Source organism: Lissotriton vulgaris, chromosome 9 (genome assembly GCF_964263255.1).
Source record: "Lissotriton vulgaris chromosome 9, aLisVul1.2, whole genome shotgun sequence".
Lineage (NCBI taxonomy): Eukaryota > Metazoa > Chordata > Amphibia > Caudata > Salamandridae > Lissotriton > Lissotriton vulgaris.
The window spans coordinates 355,549,922-355,568,677 of record NC_141697.1 but is presented as its reverse complement, the minus strand read 5'-3'; the positions used below and the strand labels follow the sequence as shown (position 1 = coordinate 355,568,677).

The 18,756-nt window shown below is 42.1% G+C and overlaps 1 protein-coding gene across 2 annotated transcripts in view; it reads right to left on the bottom strand.

The window, feature by feature from the left end:
• Nucleotides 1-18,756, bottom strand: part of PPP4R4 (protein phosphatase 4 regulatory subunit 4) — a 1,899,245-nt gene that overhangs the window by 391,290 nt on the left and 1,489,199 nt on the right. For both annotated transcript variants that reach the window (XM_086937722.1, XM_086937723.1), the window contains exons 20-21: nucleotides 2,865-2,934; nucleotides 2,515-2,595 (exon numbers count right to left, since the gene is read on the bottom strand). In XM_086937722.1, coding sequence (XP_086793848.1) covers nucleotides 2,515-2,595; nucleotides 2,865-2,934 — 151 coding nt within the window. The remainder of the gene's footprint in view (nucleotides 1-2,514; nucleotides 2,596-2,864; nucleotides 2,935-18,756) is intronic.

Below are 18,756 nucleotides of genomic sequence, written 5' to 3'. Positions count from 1 at the left end.
GGTGGTGAGGGGGAGTATTCTTGGACCAGGCCTGAGCAAGCCAGCTGCTGGCAGCTTAAGGGAGATAGTGGACTCTTCATCCTGGGTGAGAGTACAGCAGAGAGAGAAGAGGGACAGATGGCAGATCACACAGTCAAAGCCTTTCCAACCATGGCGGAAGAGTGGCAGGGAGGTGGGGGCTGGGGTGCGCCACTCCCACCTTTTTCACTCCACCATTCCCTAGTTCAGATGTGACTAACTCTGCATTCCTTTATGTCTGGCCTGCTGTTGTTAGCTGTACTTCCGGTGCCAGCTGCGTCCCTCCACGTGCACAAACCATGAGCTGAACATTTTATTTTACTTTATTTATTTATTTTATTTTATGCGTTTTTATATAGCGCAGAGTTTACCCGAAGGTGTCAGAGTGCTTAACAATAGGAACAGAACTGATACATGAGGAGAAAATTACAAGTGAACAAATTACAAAAGCAAACGTTAAGTTACATGAGGCAAAAGTGACAATTGTGAGAAAACAAAATACAAGAGGTAGCAAACGGTACATTACAGGAGGAAAAAGTGACATGTGTGCAAGTTACAAAAGCGTACAAAGTACAAGTAGAGGTATAATACTGCAATAAATGGCAGACACTCAAACACACGAACAAGCGTAACGTAGGCAATGGTGGCACTTGTGCAAGTATCTAAAGCAAACAAAAAGTAAAAGGTAGCAAACAGTGTGTTACAAGAGAAAAGTGACGTGTTCATGTTACAAAAGAGTACCAAACACAGGTAGAAGGATAATACTGCAGTAAATGGCAGACACTCAAACCACAAGAACCCCTGCAACTGCAGAAATGTTGACATGGCTGCCGGTTGTACAGTGGGTTGTCGGTTGTACAGTGGGTTGTCGGAAAACATTCCATAAAGTATAGAACCTTGCGAATGCTGGTAATTTCTACATTTTTATTTCTTTATTTGAAATTGTATACCACACGCAGACGACGTTAAAGTACTCTACAGTTTTGTTTTTTTACAAAAATATGTGAGAAATGATTCCAAATAATAAATATACATATTTACAAAGAAATGTTCAGGATGACGTCAGAGCATTTTGCAATTTGTAGATACATATTTTGAGAAATGCATCCAAGTCATATAAATCCCACTTTTGCTTCAAAATTTCTGTTTGGCGCAAATAAATTCTTGTGTCTTTATTCAGTGATTTTTCGACTGGCTAGACTAGAGTGTGTTAGTGTGGCACTAATTTGGCGAATCTGACAGACAAACTAGGTATTACGCGCATCTCTCCTGTCCGGTTCCGTGCAATTTACTGCAACCCCAGGGGCCGATGTCTTACAATACCTTTACTAAACTCTTGTAAAAAAGTATATCACGGAGATAAGGCTAAATGGTGCTCAATAATGTCGTGCCAACTAACATGTCTTTAAATGACAGGAGGATAAGAAACAGTTTAAAAAGGAGCAAAAGAGACCTGCGCACACCAACAATTGGAACCCAGACTGCTTAACACCCAGCCTCAGCACAAAGGCAAGCAATTTAGGAATAAACATAGAATTGTCAGAAACTGTATCGAGCTCTGAAAACTATAAAGGGCCTACAACAGGAGGCTTCTTTTTTTGGACACTCTGGTGAGACACTTAAAACACACACAACATGCGCCCTTCTTTAAAAATGCAAATGAGTAAAATATCTGGGTACCACATTATCAGGACAATACCTGCCTTAATAATATCCAGAGGGCTTGTGACATATTCATATGGGAGGGGGACTAGAATTTCGTTGAGTTAAAGAAGGTAATAACCAAGAGAAAGAGGATTGGGAACACCCAGTGGTGCTCGAACAATTTTCAGAGTGGCGTCGCTGCCATCAATGCTTCATCACTGAACTCACAATGTTGCACATATATAATTAAAACATGGTGTGTTCGCGCACTGTCATTAATAGACAGCACAATCTCCATTGAAGGGGTCACTTAACTTGCAAAGACATACAGTTTTACAGATAAACTAATAAAGCGCACAAACGATGTGTGGAAATCGGGTGTCAATCAATCAAACAAACAGGATTTGCATAGCGCTACTTATCACCTGTGAGGGTATCTAGGTGCTGGGGGGTGGGGGTGGTGCTGCTGATGAGGTACGTTAATCGAATAACTATGTTGTTAGGCCCTTCCTGAAATCCTGCAGGGTGGCAATCTGTGTGTCATCCTTGGTACTGCTGGTCACCAGTATATTCAACTGTGTAGCCTTGGACCGTGTCATGTATGTGCATGTAACTTGCATGATCGAGGTAACTATTTGCGGCGATACTAAGTGTCTCGGTCTTTTTTTCCCCAGCACCCCTCACCCCCCACGACGCCCCCCCCCTCCCCCCCTCCTCTCCAGGGGCGGCAATCTGAGGATAGCCCCGGGCACCACAAGCTCTAGCTACGCCTCTGACAAACAGGTAAGTGGCATATGAGAGAGCACATTGAAAATGCCCACCACATAGTAAAAATACATAATTTGCTCATACCTGTCGGAGACGAAGAAGTAGTTGCAACAACGGCAGTCGGAATATTTTTGACTATTGCTGACCCCGCCTTACTCTCTCTACCTAAAACAAAGATCAATGACAGTAATAAATCATGTCTTCACAGGTGGTCAGGACTATTTCTTTGTAAGCTTATATAGCTGAAATGCAAAATCATTCTTTAAATATTAAGAAAATGAGACAGAATTTTAAAGTGGTTAAAATATATTTTTAAAAAAGCAATGCGCATACAATAACGAGAATAGTTTCTTTTGTACCAGCCTGTCACATTTCGGGAAAAAAAAATCCAGCTTCTAGGAGTCCACCATGTGAGGAAAAAAACACACACTTACGCTTTCTATCAAACTGTTTTTCAGAGGCGGATCTGCTATCATTTTGCTGCTTCTCCTTTTCTATTTGCTCCTAAAACGAAATACGCAGTATTTAGAACGTTAAACGAAACTTGGCAAAACTATAGGTCTTGCTTAACTGTAAAAATAATATGCTAGATAGCAAAATTTGGGGAGTTTTCCTTGTTTATTATTCCACCATAAATAACGCCGATTAGCGACTGAGGCCAGTTGAAGGTTTACAGGTGCACTGCATACGTGCACTAATTATTAAACGTACGAATTAATTACCATATCGAAACACGGCAGAGTTGCACAGCCAAATGTTCCCTTTTCGATTGCATTTACAAATCTATTTTTACGAAGTCAGTAGCTTTATTGGCCACTGGGCATTCTATCGAATTACACTGCTGTACAGAGGTGAAAGTATAAAGATGTCTTCCATCACACCACAGAGTACACCAGACTTTGACTCACTATTCGTTTATTGTAGTATATCAGTGCTAAAAATGAAATCGACTAGCCTAAAATATATTGTGAACAATAAATGCCATTTACATCTGTCAGTGTTTACTTCCTATCATAATATTCTTAATTCACCGGTTTACCACTGTGACCCATGAAGGCCAACAATTAGAAAAAACAAATACTGTGGTGGACGTATTACACATTGTATGTGTCAAAATTGAATTCATGGCTGTATTCTATATATATATGCAAATGTATACAACACGAAATCCAATGCAAAGACCAAATAGTGCGATGTGCTTATTTGGACACCGAAGACTTGCCAAGAAGATATCCCCAAAACTATCTCATCCAGGACACAAATACATTATGATATACGTACCGACAAGAACGTGCTGCTGTCTGTGGGGCTATGTTCCAGCTTAAGATGACTGAAAAGAGCTTATACCACCTATCCCTGGAGACCAGGTAAAAGTTCAGCCGCCTCAGGGAATTGACCAGCCGTCATACGTCCACCATTCAGGGATGGTAATTATCAGTCATGACAAATGGCGCTTTTCCTCTCTATTTACATACGACCACTTGACTGGTAGAACAGCAACTGGACTCTATGCACATACATGAGATACTTTCTAAGGAGTGCATTTATGGATACTCGGACTGACAACATGATCCACCTCACATGCAGTGAATGGATGGATGAATAAATACATATTTATCGGAATCAAATCATTGGATTAAAATCAATCAATTCAAATACAAATTAGAATTGAAATCGATTTGTTGTAAACATATCATATTAAAATCCGAGGCACTGAGTTGTTGTGCTTTAACTCAATTCGATGGGTAAGTGAGGCGCCTGGTTCAGATGCAAGTTTTTGCCCCTGAGGCAAGCCTTAGATATGTTAAATTGAAATATTTTACCAATTTTCTGATGAAACAATTTGTCTGAAGCAAGAAAAAACACTTTGTTGCTTCTTTTACAGTGTTTATCTTATTCTCAATGAATTGACAGAAAAAACACTTTGTTGCTTCTTTTACAGTGTTTATCTTATTCTCAATGAATTGACGCAAGACTTCCTCCTCAAATCCAGTAGGTTCCGGGCAGATTTATGGTATATTTTCTTAAGGTTTTGATCTGTAGCTGCAGAGGATGCAGCCATTGTGTGGATGCCATTGTGTGGACGCAAGCCCATTGTCCAAGAGCTCTCGAATTCGGTGTTGGGGATGTACAAGAGACACAACCGCAGATATATGATTCTCCTGGTAACCTCCAATTCTATTCTAGATAAGGTTGTTTTATTGAGCAGAAGGTGTTTAAAACTAGGTTGGTGTGCATGTATTTAATAATTGATTTTGGTTCACTTTAATGACCAAGCCGAAGAAGAGTTTGTATTAGATGTTTTCCTCTGCCTCTTTGGAGGCTGCATTGGTTGGTCAAAGAAAACAAGTTGTGCTCTTCCAAAATTTTTCCAATTCAGCAGATTAAAGGTGGCGTGTTTAGGATTGCCAGTAGATAACTCTGGACGATCAACTTTTTTAATGTGTTGTTGTGTGCGGACTAGCATTCGCGTGCGAAGTTGAAGAGGGAGTCAGGTGTAAGCTGCTTTTAGAAATTAAGTTCCGTTCCAAATGAAGAATTGCGTAAGGAGTGGAAACTTTAAGTTGAGTAGAAGCCTGACATTTTCATGTAAATGATATTAAGAATGCTTGATTTGTTTACCTGGAAATGCCACCAAGGTGTAGAAATTGAGTGGGAGAAGTTTGACATTCAAGGTCAAAAGCGAAGGCATGATTGCTCATCCGCGATAGATGGTAAAGAAACCTTTCCTTTGGTATCTCCGGGAGCTTTGTTTTTTAATTTGTCAAAATGTCCGACCAGGTTAGTTTGGAGTCAAATGTGACACCTAGGTACTAGCAGTTACGAGCAACATATAGTGTGTTTGCCAATTTGCCTAACTAGGTGCTTCTACTTTTTATCAAATGTCGGGAATTTTGTGCTTGAGGTATTGAAGATCAGGCCATTGGTGAGACTGAATTGGTTCAGGTTCATTATTCAGGTCTGAAGGCCCAAAGGTGTTGAGGAAAACATCACCAGATCTTCAGCGTAAGCAAGATAAGAGATAGGTAGGCCGCCAAATTAGGTAGTAGACTGTCCGAGGGGCTGAAGTAGATGGACAGGGCTCTGGAGATCAGCCCTAGGACTTGCCTGCTTCTGCTTAGGGACTTTGTTTTCTGTTCAACTGCCCCTATTTCACTGTCTTGATAGAAAACGACCAGCAGAGGTCAGTAAAATACCAGAATTGCTTTCTGCTGAAGGAGCTTTCTTGTTTTATGTATCTGGCAACTGTCTCAATTTAACTTTCTTCATAGAAAACGATCAGCAGAGGTCAGTAATATACGGTAATACCTTTAGCATTCTCTAGATTCCAGTCCATAGAAATTGTCTTCCACGAGCACCTGTAGGCAATAATATTTTTTTCAAATCTTGTATTTTCAGTGATATGACCACCGAAGGCCCTGGTTTTATATTAAAAATAGAACTTTGGACTATACCATTTCCCGCTGAAAGGCAATATTTCTCTACATGTGATCCCATCCTGGCGTCTCATGCAGGTTGGTGCTTACTTTCCCTCCATGTTAAAGAACAGTAGATGTTTCAGCACCCAGGCTAATGTGCTGCTTAGCTAAATACATATAAGGTCCCAAAGGTGAGACCGATTGCGTTGCAAATGCTTGTTTGCTATGGAGCTCCTGTACATGGGTAGCTGCATCACTTTTCCACCAAACATTCATACATCATAATAAATGTTTAAAAACCGAATATATTTTATAGCCATAGCTATGCATTGCAGCTTACTAAGACTTGATTTGACACATATTAGATGTTTCTCTTTTCAGGCACTATGCCTGTGAGGCAATTGCTGAGATAGCATGTGTTATCAGGGGCAAGACAGGCATAAAACGACATATATCACTAGTACTCACATATAAAACAACTACTGCCAAGGCACCCAGTGTCCTTATAGTGCAATAACCAACACAATATGAATCCAAGAGGGCAGCAATTGCTTAGGTCATGTAGTGCCTCAGATTATGAAACAAACCGGTACATGAATCACATTGGCACCCATAAGCCATTCCAGATGCAACAGCACACAAATTGCCATAAACGATTATCAGGCTCTTGGGTGTCTGCACGCCTTCTAGGTGGCATACAGTAGACATTTTTGCCTTGAAGAGTGGTTAGCACCAGGGCCTACAGTGCTGAGCGCAGGAGGGACAGTGCCCATGTTAAACTCTTCACTGCAGTGCCCTAGGGTTCGGCACCAGCACCACCAGGTGTTGTAGGGTAGCTAAAAGAGAATCTTTTAAAAGGTGAAAGAGGGGCCTCCTGCCCGGTCTGAACCCATGTCCAGAATCCTTAACAATAGGGGTTGGAGGCCGCAGCGTGCACTCCTCTTACAACACGGTGCACCTGTCCGCGGCTAATACGCATCTGGGTAGTGACAAAGCAGTGGTCTTCCTTCCTTTTATTGGTGTTTGGGAACAGCTGTCCATCTCAGCACAGAGAACATAAAGTGCAGTGCCTGCTTAATTAAATATGCATGCCCTCTACGCCTGATGGTATAGCCCGGAACCCACTTACATCACTATTATTTTCCTCAATCATCCAACCCAGCCCCCCCAGCTCCCCACCGGGCACAGTGCCCACCCTACCGAACACGCACAGGTTTCATATTGTAACGAGATGAACACAGCAGTAAGCAAACTTCTACAGCAACAAATGTTAAAGGGCTTTGCATGCCAGTTCCCATGGCGGTCTTATGAAGCTGGCGCCATGAAGATAGAAATACAAACACGAAAGCTGCGGCCGGTGAAGCAGCCGCAATGAAGATATAAATATGAAAGTGGTGGAATGTGATGTGGCCACCATGACGACAAAAACAGACGCTCATGTTTGTTGCGCCAAGGAACTGCTGGGACCAGAAGGCTACGGGGCTACTGGAGGACTGCTTGCCCCTCCCCCCAGACACCAGGGGGCTTCGCGGGAGATGCTTGTATTTGTTGCGCCAAGGAACTGCTGGGACCAGAAGGATGCGGGGCTACTGAAGGACTGCTTGCCCTTCCCCCCAGACACCAGGGGCTTGAAATAGCTCTCGTGTCTCCCGCTTCACGGGAGACGCTCGTGTTGTTGGGCCAAGGAACTGCTGGGACCAGAAGGCTGCGGGGCTACTGGAGGACTGCTTGCCCCCTCCCCCCAGACACCAGAAGGATATAACTGTCTAGTCGCCCCCGCCGCGCGGGACACGTGCGGGACATGCGCCGGGCTAAGCCCGGGCAAAGGGCGGGCCGTCCGGGACTGTTCGGGGCTGTGCTGGGCCAGTCCCCTAACAACCTGAGCTTAATTTTCAATTGGACTCTGCAGCGGTGAGTGGCGTACTTTACTTTTGGTACTTTTTTTAAATCAGGTGGGTTGTGACATTATGGGCAATAGCAGTGCCACCACCCCAGCGCGCAAAATTACATCCATAGACACTATGCTGGAACAGGCAATGAACTTGGTTAGCAGCGAGATTGAGTTAACTGAGAGAAGACTGTCCCTGGGCCCCTTAACATCTCAATGTGCAGATCATACTAATACTACAGATATAAGTGAGGCATAAGCAGCGAGACACGGAGCGATTGAACATTTGCCACAAACTTTTACTGGAGAGAATATGCTGGGCATGAAAGGCCATGGTTCTATAGGTCTAACTGCTGATCTTGCAACTGGATGTAGCCCAACTGAATCTTTGATTACAGCTAACCCGGACTTATCCCCTAACCCAGGTGTATGTTGGACAAGATAGAAGAGGAAGGTGTTGAAACCAATCTGCCCCAAAACCAAATGGAGACAACCCCCACGTTCGAACTCACAACGTGCAATGTTAAACACGTGGATTGAGGGTGCTACGATCCCTGTAGACCCAATTCCCAGTAGCGAACTAATTGACTTAGTTGATGTGGTCACCCAAAGTAATTCCACCCAGACGAAGTTTACGCAAACTGCTTTTTCTAACTTCACACTTGGGGAAACTTCTATAGATATCATTGTTGACACATTGTATGATCGTGTTAAAGGGCTTGTGGATAAAAGTTTTGATATGCTATGGAAGCGACTAGATCGCCTGGAATCCCTAGCTACCAAGGCCACACCACCTTGTAGGGAACTCAATAAGGCAAATCGACAAGTCAGCATCTCGGTAAATCCCCCCCATAATGTGCAACTGGTACGACAAGTGCCTCAAACTGTAAAGTTGTTGCCTGTTTCCATTGATTCTAATAAAACAATGCGACCCGGTATCACCCAAAATGTAAACCCCGATGATGCACAAGGTGGTCCGACAGTTAGCATGAGTACCGCTGACATTGGCATCAGGGGGCATGCTGAATCAAATAAGGATGTCTTAAATTTACCTCCTGCATCCTGTCCATACGTGTTAACTCTTGCAGGGGTACCCCCACTAGAGAAAAATACACCAGAGTCCTGGGAACAATTGCGGAATAAATGTGTAGACTGGATGGCTAAACATAAAGGGTCCAGGAGGTCTGATATGCATGAAATCTTAATGGTACGTAGGGTGAGTTGGGTGGGACCTGCGGCGAAAACTATCAGGGGTGGCTGCATTGTTATTAATTTTTCTCGGCCTAGGACTGTTGGATCTATACTAGTAGTTAAAGAGACCAACAGCCTTCTTTCAACAAACATCTGTGCTTTACCCCAAGGTTTCTTTTATAAACCACCACTCACACATCATCCACTTTTTAGCCCTTCCTATCAGTGGGTAAATAGATTTTCGGCTATCTCTGATTTAGATATCCTTGATTGACCCTTATCCAAAACTTACTCTACTGGATTGGTCAACACGGTAGCTGAGGAGATTCTTATCAACAGCCCGGGGTGAAACAGACCCAACGAATTGATTGTTCTGACTCAACATTGAAGGTGCTGAGTTGGAATGTGGAAGGCCTGGCCTCAAAATTAAATATAGAAGATTGGTCAAATATGATAAAAAAAATTGACATCCTTATGTTTCAAGAAACCTGGGTGACTAAAGAGCTATATTTCGAAGGGTATGAGTGTTTTAATATCATTCCCCCTAATTCTAAATATGGTAGACCTTCTGGGGGTTTATCAATATGGGTCAGTATTGCCTCAGGTGGTAGAGTCAAATGAATCCCAACTGGTAATGTTAACTTCCAAGTTCTGATTTATACACGGGGGGGCTCCATTTGTTTAATTCATTTTTATAATAATGATTTTTTAACCACACCAAATGTTAATTTTGTTCACCTTTTTAATTTTATTCAGGACCTTCTTGATGATCGTAAAGACGTATCCATCTCTCTGTGAGACTTGTCTTACCTTAGCGGACCCCAACCCAGAGGCAGTTTCTGCTTTTATTCTATTATGCGCAGGCATTAAAGAACTGATTTCCAGACCGGCAGCCCCTCACAAATCTGATCCTAGGTGGTTTGACAATATCTGCTCTAGGGCTAATAGGGATCTCAGAGCAGCTTTATCAGTTTCCCCTAGAGATCCTACCCTTATTCGAACTCTAAGGCATAATTATAAAAGTGTAATCAAATTTAGGCGTGACACGGTCTTAAAAGAATATTGGAATAATCTGGCCTGCGCAGCTAAACTCAATAACACAAACAATTTTTGGTCTGCCACTAAGTCTCTGAGAGCTTTTGGGAATACATCCATACCCCTAAGCTGCAATATTATTAGTGATGTGTGGGTCGCTTATTTCTCGAAAATATATGCTTCCCCGCCCCAATGTGAAGACATTTTGGAAAATTTTATGCCCACCCAAATTCAAATGTCTTTGAGTGAGGTCGAGGAGGCTATACTCCAGAGTGCGGGAAATAAAGCCCCGGACGGGCTGCACATTGACCTTATAAAATCCAAGCTAGAGTTCTAGGCTCCTTTGTTGCTAAATGTTTTTAATACCTTAATCACAACAAAAATTCCAAGTACATGGTCAACTTCTGTAATCATCCCCATTTTTAAAAAAGGAGATAGATCTGGTCCAAGCTGCTATAGACCTATCTCCCTAATCAACAATAGTCTTAAAATATTGGGGAGAGTTTTATTTAACAATATCAGGACCTGGGCAGAGGATGAAAATATATTAAATAAATGTCAGCTGGGTTTTCGCAGCCATCTTGGTACTGTGGAACAGTGTTTGAATCTTAATTTAATAATAGGGAAGTATACCATCGCCTAACACAGTCCTCTCTACTTGGCATTTATTGACCTCTCGTCCGCTTTTGATTTTGTTAATAGATCAAGGCTTTGGCAACGTCTTTTAGATTATGGACTAGATAAAGATTTGGTGTACTTTTTAGCATATCTGCACAGAGATATAAAGGCTCAGGTAAGGATAAGTATGGATGGGGCAGTGTCAGGAGACATAGTGGTCGGTAGAGGTGTTAGACAAGGGTGCGTTCTCGCCCCACTTTTATTTATTTTACATATCGATGAACTTCATAATGTTTTGTCTAACCAAACCACCCACGTCCCTATAATTAATGGTAATAAACTGCCCGCCTTACTATATGCAGATGATGCTGTTTTAATGGGTCGAACACCTAACACTCTGAGAATTTTAGTTAGGGGATTTGCAGATTTTATGAACAGTTTGGATCTCTTCACAAATTTAAAAAAATCTTTTTTAATGTGTTGCGGCCCCAAAAAACGCTCTATTAATAGTATTATCTTGGGTCACAATTCTTTGATATGCACTCGCACTTTTCCTTATTTGGGCATACAATTTTCTGATAATGGGTCCTGGACACCACATTTGGCTTATGGACGGACTAAATTCTTAGGAGCCATAAACTCAGTATTAAATCTCCCCAAACCAAAAAGAATTGAGGTGGTACTGTCCCTACTGAAAATCTATAGGACATAATGCATACCAATTATGACCTATGGGGCTGAAATCTGGGGTCATATAAACTTGAAAAGTGTTCAGGTCGAAGAAAATAGATTTTGTAGGAGGCTTTTGGGTCTACCAATTTCATTGTCCACCTTTGTATGCCATAATGAGCTAAGTATGCCTTACTTGGAGGACCATATTAGGTCTTGCCCTGTCCTGTTTTGGCTAAAGGTTTGGAAAAATCCAGCAACCACTCTAACATGGGAAATGTTGGCTGATTGCCTAAAATGTGATAAGGGCAGTGATATCCCCTGGCTGGCCCAAGTACAGGCGAATTTGATTACGGTTAATCTTGACCATATTTTCAATAATCCTGATCAATTAGATGGAATTGATGGAAAGACCATCCGCAAAATTTTATATAAACACTATGGGGATGCAAGATATGCTCAGGAATCAGCCAAAGTATCCGTGAAACAATATATTTTAATGACAGGCGAGGGCGGACCTCCTTCGTGCTCAACTCAGTTATCTTTTAAAAGATATTACATGCTGGGAGCGAAGCCTTTTTTTCCGTCTCAGATCAGGATCAATAAAGTATTTGTTGTGTTTCCCTAGAGGTTATCAACCTAATATTGAGAATTTGGCATGCCCATGTGGTAACCTAGGAAAACAAACTATGTTACATTTTTTGTTCTATTGTTCTTTTTATCAAAATTACAGTATGCAGCTATTGATACCGTTTTTCAGGGCAAAGGGCATAACGGATTTTAAGGTTGAATACAAAATTATTCTCCAGCTCAAAGAAGATGATATTATATCGAGTTTATATCGAGTGTGCACCTTTCTGAAAATGGCCATCCGCTCACGTTCTTCTATGAATTGATGATTGTTGGATTAGGCTGTACCGTATGTATTTACTGGTTTTTGCATTGTTTGTATTCATGCCTTGCACTATGCACATTTGCACTTTATTTGATGCTGCTAATTGTAACCTATCTGATATTTAACGACCTGTTCATTCCTAGCTGCTCCATTGCGAAACATTGCACTTTGCACATTGTCACTTTGACATCGTTGACGATATCAAAGATACGGTTAACCTAGTAATATTTTAATTGAATATTTTTAACGCTGAATTTTATATTAACGATGATGGGCTATGTACGTGATTATGTGTATGTTTGTACTTTTATAGATAATGCATATCCGAATAAAGATTAATGAACTGAACTGACAAAAACATAGACATGAAACCGGTGGCCAGAGGAACTTTACCTATATGAAGCTGCTTCCTGTGAGTTGTGCCTTAGGGTATCCCCCAACATCCTGAGGCAGTGTTCTCGTAGCTGTAAACAGTAGTCATCATGCCTGGCAATGTAAGTGAGGGAGGGGGGTGCAATACCGGGCCCTTCTAACAGTGGAGGCCATAGAGTGAGCCTCATCAATCGGCTCCTCCGCCAGTGCTACTTTCAAGCCCAAAGCTGCACAGTTACCTCTGCCGGTGTTGTTGAGAAGTGATTTTTTCAGGCGACCCTGGCAGAAAAGCTATCTGCTTTCGCCCTGCTCTCCAGGCATTGGCTGCAGTTCCCAAGCCGGGCTGAGTGACACGGGTGCCGTGCTACAACATGAAGCACTGTGCACATCAAATTAAGTGGGCACCTTGCCCAAACAAGGCGCCACTGTTAAAAAAATAATAATAATGTTGAAAGTGGGCACTGGGCTAGAACATCAAGTACAGTGTCCTTGAATATTACATTGAGCAGGCGCAGTGGCAGAACATTAAGCGCAGAACATGTTACATTTTTGCGCATGGGAACCTGTGAAGCGGCCGTCATGATGAAATAAATACAATCATGAAAGCTGCACCCTCTGAAGTGGCAGGCCGTGAAGCAGAAGCCATGATAAAACAAACACAAACAAAGTGATAACCCCGACACTCAAAAAAGTAGTCCCTAACACAAATCCCTAATCATCTAGTAGTGTCAGTAACTGTAGTTGGTCAGTGCTGCTTGCCATAAAACAGAAGTGATGTATGGGGAGCAACAACCAATAAGGAGCCAGAAAACAAGAACAGCATAAGAGTGAACCAATAGCAAGCAGAAGGTGGGACTACTCTCAGTATACCTATTACCCCAGGTCTTGCAGACAGTGCATACACGCTGCCTAGGCTCAAACTAAAACATTTAATAAAAGAAGAACAAGACAACCAGAAAGGCAACAGATATGCTAAGCTGAAAATGGGATTCTGCTTTAAGGAGTTAGCATCTTCCCTATCTAACTATGCCTTAAAGGCCCAGTTGTTTTGACAGCATTATGAATTACATTTTAAAGAGAATCCCTTTAAAAGTTAGGCTTCCTTTAAATTGTATCTATTAGCACTTTCAGATATATAACACAGAAATAGCATTACACTCAAAATATTTTTTTATAGCGTACAATGAGTGCTTGGAACAGAAGCATATCACTCACCTTTTGAAACACATACATTTTCACGCTTCATTAAGGAGGGCTCAAATCAAGAACTAGTAAGGCAACAGCAGACCGTACACACCAATATTTCAAGTCAACCCAAGAACAAAATAAAAGGCATCAGTATCCATTTAAAAGTTAGTCAGTCGTGTGGCTGTCATTCCTCACCTGATGTTCCCAGAGAAGTTAATACATGCTCCTTTGATTCATGATGGAGTGTACCAGCATTGCATGAGTATATTACTTATCATTATAGGGGAGGAGATGTGGCTCACTGCACTTCCTAGTTTAGAACCCGGGCATACAGGTTCAAATACCAGCCTCCACCTTTGGCTCTACATTGTGTCATCCTGGGCAAATCACTTGCTAAATGTGAAATGTATTTGTGTAATCCCTACTTGATGTACACATTTTTTCAATCGTCCACCTACCGCCCGTGTATAGTACAGTTCTCCGCTGCTTCCTAGATAGATAGGTTTGCATTGTGTACATATAAACACAAACATCCATTAGAATTAATTAGATCTCGCATAAATATCCAGGGCATTTTGCCTACAGTCACCTTTCTCTTAGACATTCCTAAGGAAATTGCTGTATATCATCTAGCTGTATATGAAACATCTTTAGCATTGCCTAATTAAATGTAAATGTAAATGTAAATGTATTGGCATTTATATAGCGCACTACTTACCCGTAGGGTCCCAAGGCGCTTCGACCGCTGCGAAACCCTTCCTGGCTTCCCTGAGAGATGGTCCCTTAATGGGTATCTCCAGGGTGAGACCAGGCATCCCTGGCGGTCTGGGGGGGCCGTTAGTGAAGATGAGGCAAGCTAATGCCCAGAGTTGCCGAGTGTGATCGCTGATCAGAGTGGGCACCAAGGCGAGAGAATTATCGAGTCCGCTGACCCTGGTCCAGAAACCTGCCGCGCCGAGAATCGAACCCTGGTCCCGGGCCGTCCTCTGCTCTCGGGTCTGCCGCCTCTAACCAGTGAGCCACACTACTTCACTAATTAATGGCAGTAATGTAGACAGGTGAATGGCACATTCCATTATAGCTGAGAGGTCTAGTAATATTTCATGCGAGTAGGTCTATAAGCTTGGCATATCAATGCAAGGGGCATTAAGTAAACCTTTGGGTAATGACATCGACTACATGAAGGTCCAGCATCAGGTGAAGCATATATGCCTGCTGTACATAGAGACTTTGTTTTACTGTGATGCTTTGGATTCAATTGGAATGCCCAGACATGGGGAATGTGCTTACTGTGCGATTGAATTCAAGATGCACCTCACTGATGAGTACCCAAAAAGGCTAAGACTGATCTGAAGTTACTTGTGTTTCCATTCATATGGGGAGTGGCCTGGCGGTTTGGCTGGACTTATCCTATTGAGCTGGACTATGACTGATTGAAAGTGGTTGCTACCCATCGGAAGCGGTGCAGTAGGAAAACAAAGAAGGACTGCAATGTGGCTGGGATGACTGACTTTGTCTGAGACTTTTAGAAGCTTGCCATTCCTCACCTTTTTTGTTTTTAAAAGGTTTGCATCACATTATCTAGAAGAATACATTCAGCTACACCTCCTTAAAAGATTAAGGTGGTTGGCTGATCAGATATGTATTACTATTTCAGTTAGTGAATTTAAATCTTGAGGGAAACACAGTTTGTAGTTTGTGTTCATATGTCCTGGAATAAGTTCCAGTTGAACAGTCGTTCTGCCCATTTATACGGCTTTGGGAAAACTCTAAAGTTAGACCTGCTTAAAAAAGGTTTTGAAATGACTCAGTTAATTTTTTTGCCTTCTTTGCACTTGAATGCATTTGGTTGCTGGTGTCGTGCCCCAAATATAAATAAACAGGATAGAAGTATATTAAAAAAGAAAAATTGCTTCCTTGTATTTCTTCGTCATATTCATCTTCATAAAATGTGCATATTTTGTCTATGCAACAGAATTCAATAAAACTTTTTTCAGTACAGGGATAACACTGAAAGGCTGGATCTCACGTGCAACTGACCAGATAGGGAATGGCCCTTTTGACCATATATGAATGATAAGTGGTACTGTTGAACAAGTTACTCACCTTCGGTAACACATTTTCTGGTAGAGACAATATCTAGCTGCAAATTCCTTATCTTTGAATTTTCCCAGGCATTAGATTGGATCTGGACACTTTTTGCATGAGCAGTACTACTGTGTGCTGTCGGGCAGCTCCATCCAGCTCCACGTGGCGTTGCGGTCAACTAAACTAAGTCTGAAGCCGTATTCTACACCAATTTGATCACATTGAGTAGAACTCAATGTGATCAAATTGGTGTAGAAAACCATCCCAAACCATTTTTTCTCTGATAAATGATATGACAAAACCCCCGGTAGGAACTAATAATGTCATATCTACCAACCTGCACTGCGAATCTCTGGCACGCTACTTCACCAATAAAGTAGAGCGCATCTACAATACACTCAACTCTAGAAGGGCTGCCTACATATCGTGGCCATCTAACCGTCCACTTGATCTCCCCTACTCTCTTCAACTCTTACCATCTATGTCCTTCAAAGACCTGGAAACTCTGGCAGCAATGGTGAAATCAGGCTCCCCTGATGATCCAGTAAAACCAGATACCTTCAGGAAATTCCAGGACTGTATCAAATCGGAGGGTAGGGAACTGATCAATAGATCGCTCCCATCGTCAGTAATTCCCAATTCTTGCAAACTAGCCAAGGTTGTTCCTTTACTGAAAAAGCCATCACTGGATGCTTCTCTACCAGAGAATGTCCGGCCAATTTCCCTACTTCCTTACTTGGCAAAGGTCATGGAATCCCAAGTTAATATCTTCCTGACCAAGTATTTGGAAGCCAATGAGATTTTGGACAGGTCACAAAATGGATTCCGGCCGAAGCATAGTATGGAATCCGCCTTTCTGGCAGTCACGTAGCAGCTGAGGGCATCGCTGGACGAGGGCAACACCTCAGTAGTGATCTTACTCGATCTGACCGTGGCCTACAACGCTGTCTCCCAATGAGATTTTGCTCCAACGACTCAGGGAGATTCAGGGTCAGTGGTAAGGCCTGGGACTGGTTTGCGTCTATACTATCTCGCTCCTTTCAGATCCACGCCACTCCCTACGTGTGCAGTACTTTTTTTTTTTTTTTTGCTTGTGGTTTTCCTCATATACCATTCTGGAAATTCCTGAAGGGAAACTGGGCAGCTCCTTCCGGTTTGGTCACCCTGATCCAGTCCTGATGTTAAAGACCAAAGTCGTAATGGAACGTGCCTGATCCCTCAAGTTGAATTTTGAATTTTAAAATATTTATAAAGTGCTCGACTACCAAGCGGTTTCTTGGCGCTAGGTAGTTGCCACTGCTTTCCCAATCCACTCCTATTCACACCATAACTGGAACCCTGTGTTACTAAGGAGATAAGGGAGACCGACAGGGCCCAGGATAAATCCTAGGAAGACCTTTCAACTTTCACCTATCTTGCCAAGCCATAAGAGGTTCCCAGATTTTAACAAAACTTATGGGGTTGCATGCCATGTCAGATTTACTGGTGAGAATAATGTGTTTTAGGCAGTTCGAAAAGGTAGGAGGGACTGGGTCTTTCCATGCTCTACATATTTCGCGCCTTGCAAGAAGCATAACATAAAAAATAAATCTAGTGTGGGGATCATTAACACTAAAGCCATGGCTCAATCCAAAAAGAATAGTTCTATTGGTAATTTCCAGCAGTGACTGGAGAACATCTCCCAAAAAATCCTGGATCTTAACCCAATAGACTCTTATCTCGGGACAGACAGCAAACATGTGTACATCATCTGCGGCAGGGTATCTGCATCTTGGGCAATAATATTCTAAGTTAGAAAATGTAACTAGTTTTTTGGGAGTTATATATCCCCTATACATAGTATAGAGAGGGTTTTGCTTCAATGCGGTGGGCTTGACCACTGCCTGCAAGATGGGAAAAGAGTCAGTCCACAGGTCTTCCGTAATTTCGCTGTCTGGATTTGATGCATTGTTCCAGAGTTTTTGTAGCTCTAATTCTGTGATGTTCTCAGCATTTAACATGGCTGTATACCAGTACGAAATTTGATTTTTCCATCTGCTAGTCTTAAAGATTAGATCAAATTTTGGATTGGGTTTATTAAGATTCCATGGTCTCGTTGACCACCATCCAGACAGCTGGTAATATTTAAATCTGGTGAGTGTTCCCCCAGTCAGACTAGATAAGACCTCCCAATTTAGAAGCTGTGAATCTTCCTGTAGGTCCCCCCAACGTTCTAGCCCTGCCATCCTCAGGGGGTGAGATAGTTGATCATCAAGACAAATCGGCGTTCCGGGGGATTCCCAGATGGGGACCTGTGCTGCATAGTAAGGAATATCTAGCCTCTGCCTGATAAATACCCAATTTCTTAAGGCAGCCCCCTAGAGTCTTGAGCCTGACTTTTTTCACAAACTTCGGATCCCCATACGTGAAAAGAAAATAAGCTTCACCCTGTGGTATGTCTTGCAATAGTGCTTCAAATAATAACCCTAAAGACGATAAATCAGTTTTACCCGCAAGTGGTCTAAAATTTTTAAAGTGAAAAGCATGGCAATAGACAAGTAAATCTAGATGGGCCAGCCCTCCTGTTTTTAAAGTCCTCCTGAGCTTTTTCTAAGATATTCTTTTCGATTTAGAGTTCCAAATGAAAGATCCAAGTTTACCCTGTAGTTTTTTAATGGATGGTGTGTGAAATGATAGAGGAATAGAATTGAATAGGAATGTAATTTTTGGAAGGATGATCATCTTGATTAAATTTACTCTCCCAAAGATGTTTAAAGGGAGAGATGACCATCTTTGAAAAAGGGCACAAACATCCTTTGAGACTCTGTCTAGGATAATTTTAGGAATATCTTCGATTTTTTTGGGCCAGGTATACCCCCAGATATCTCATTTTGGTATTTGCTCCCACTGTCCCTACTTCTTGATTCCACTCTATGATCTTGGTTTTGTCTCTATTGATGGTATATCCAGAGACCTCTCCGAAC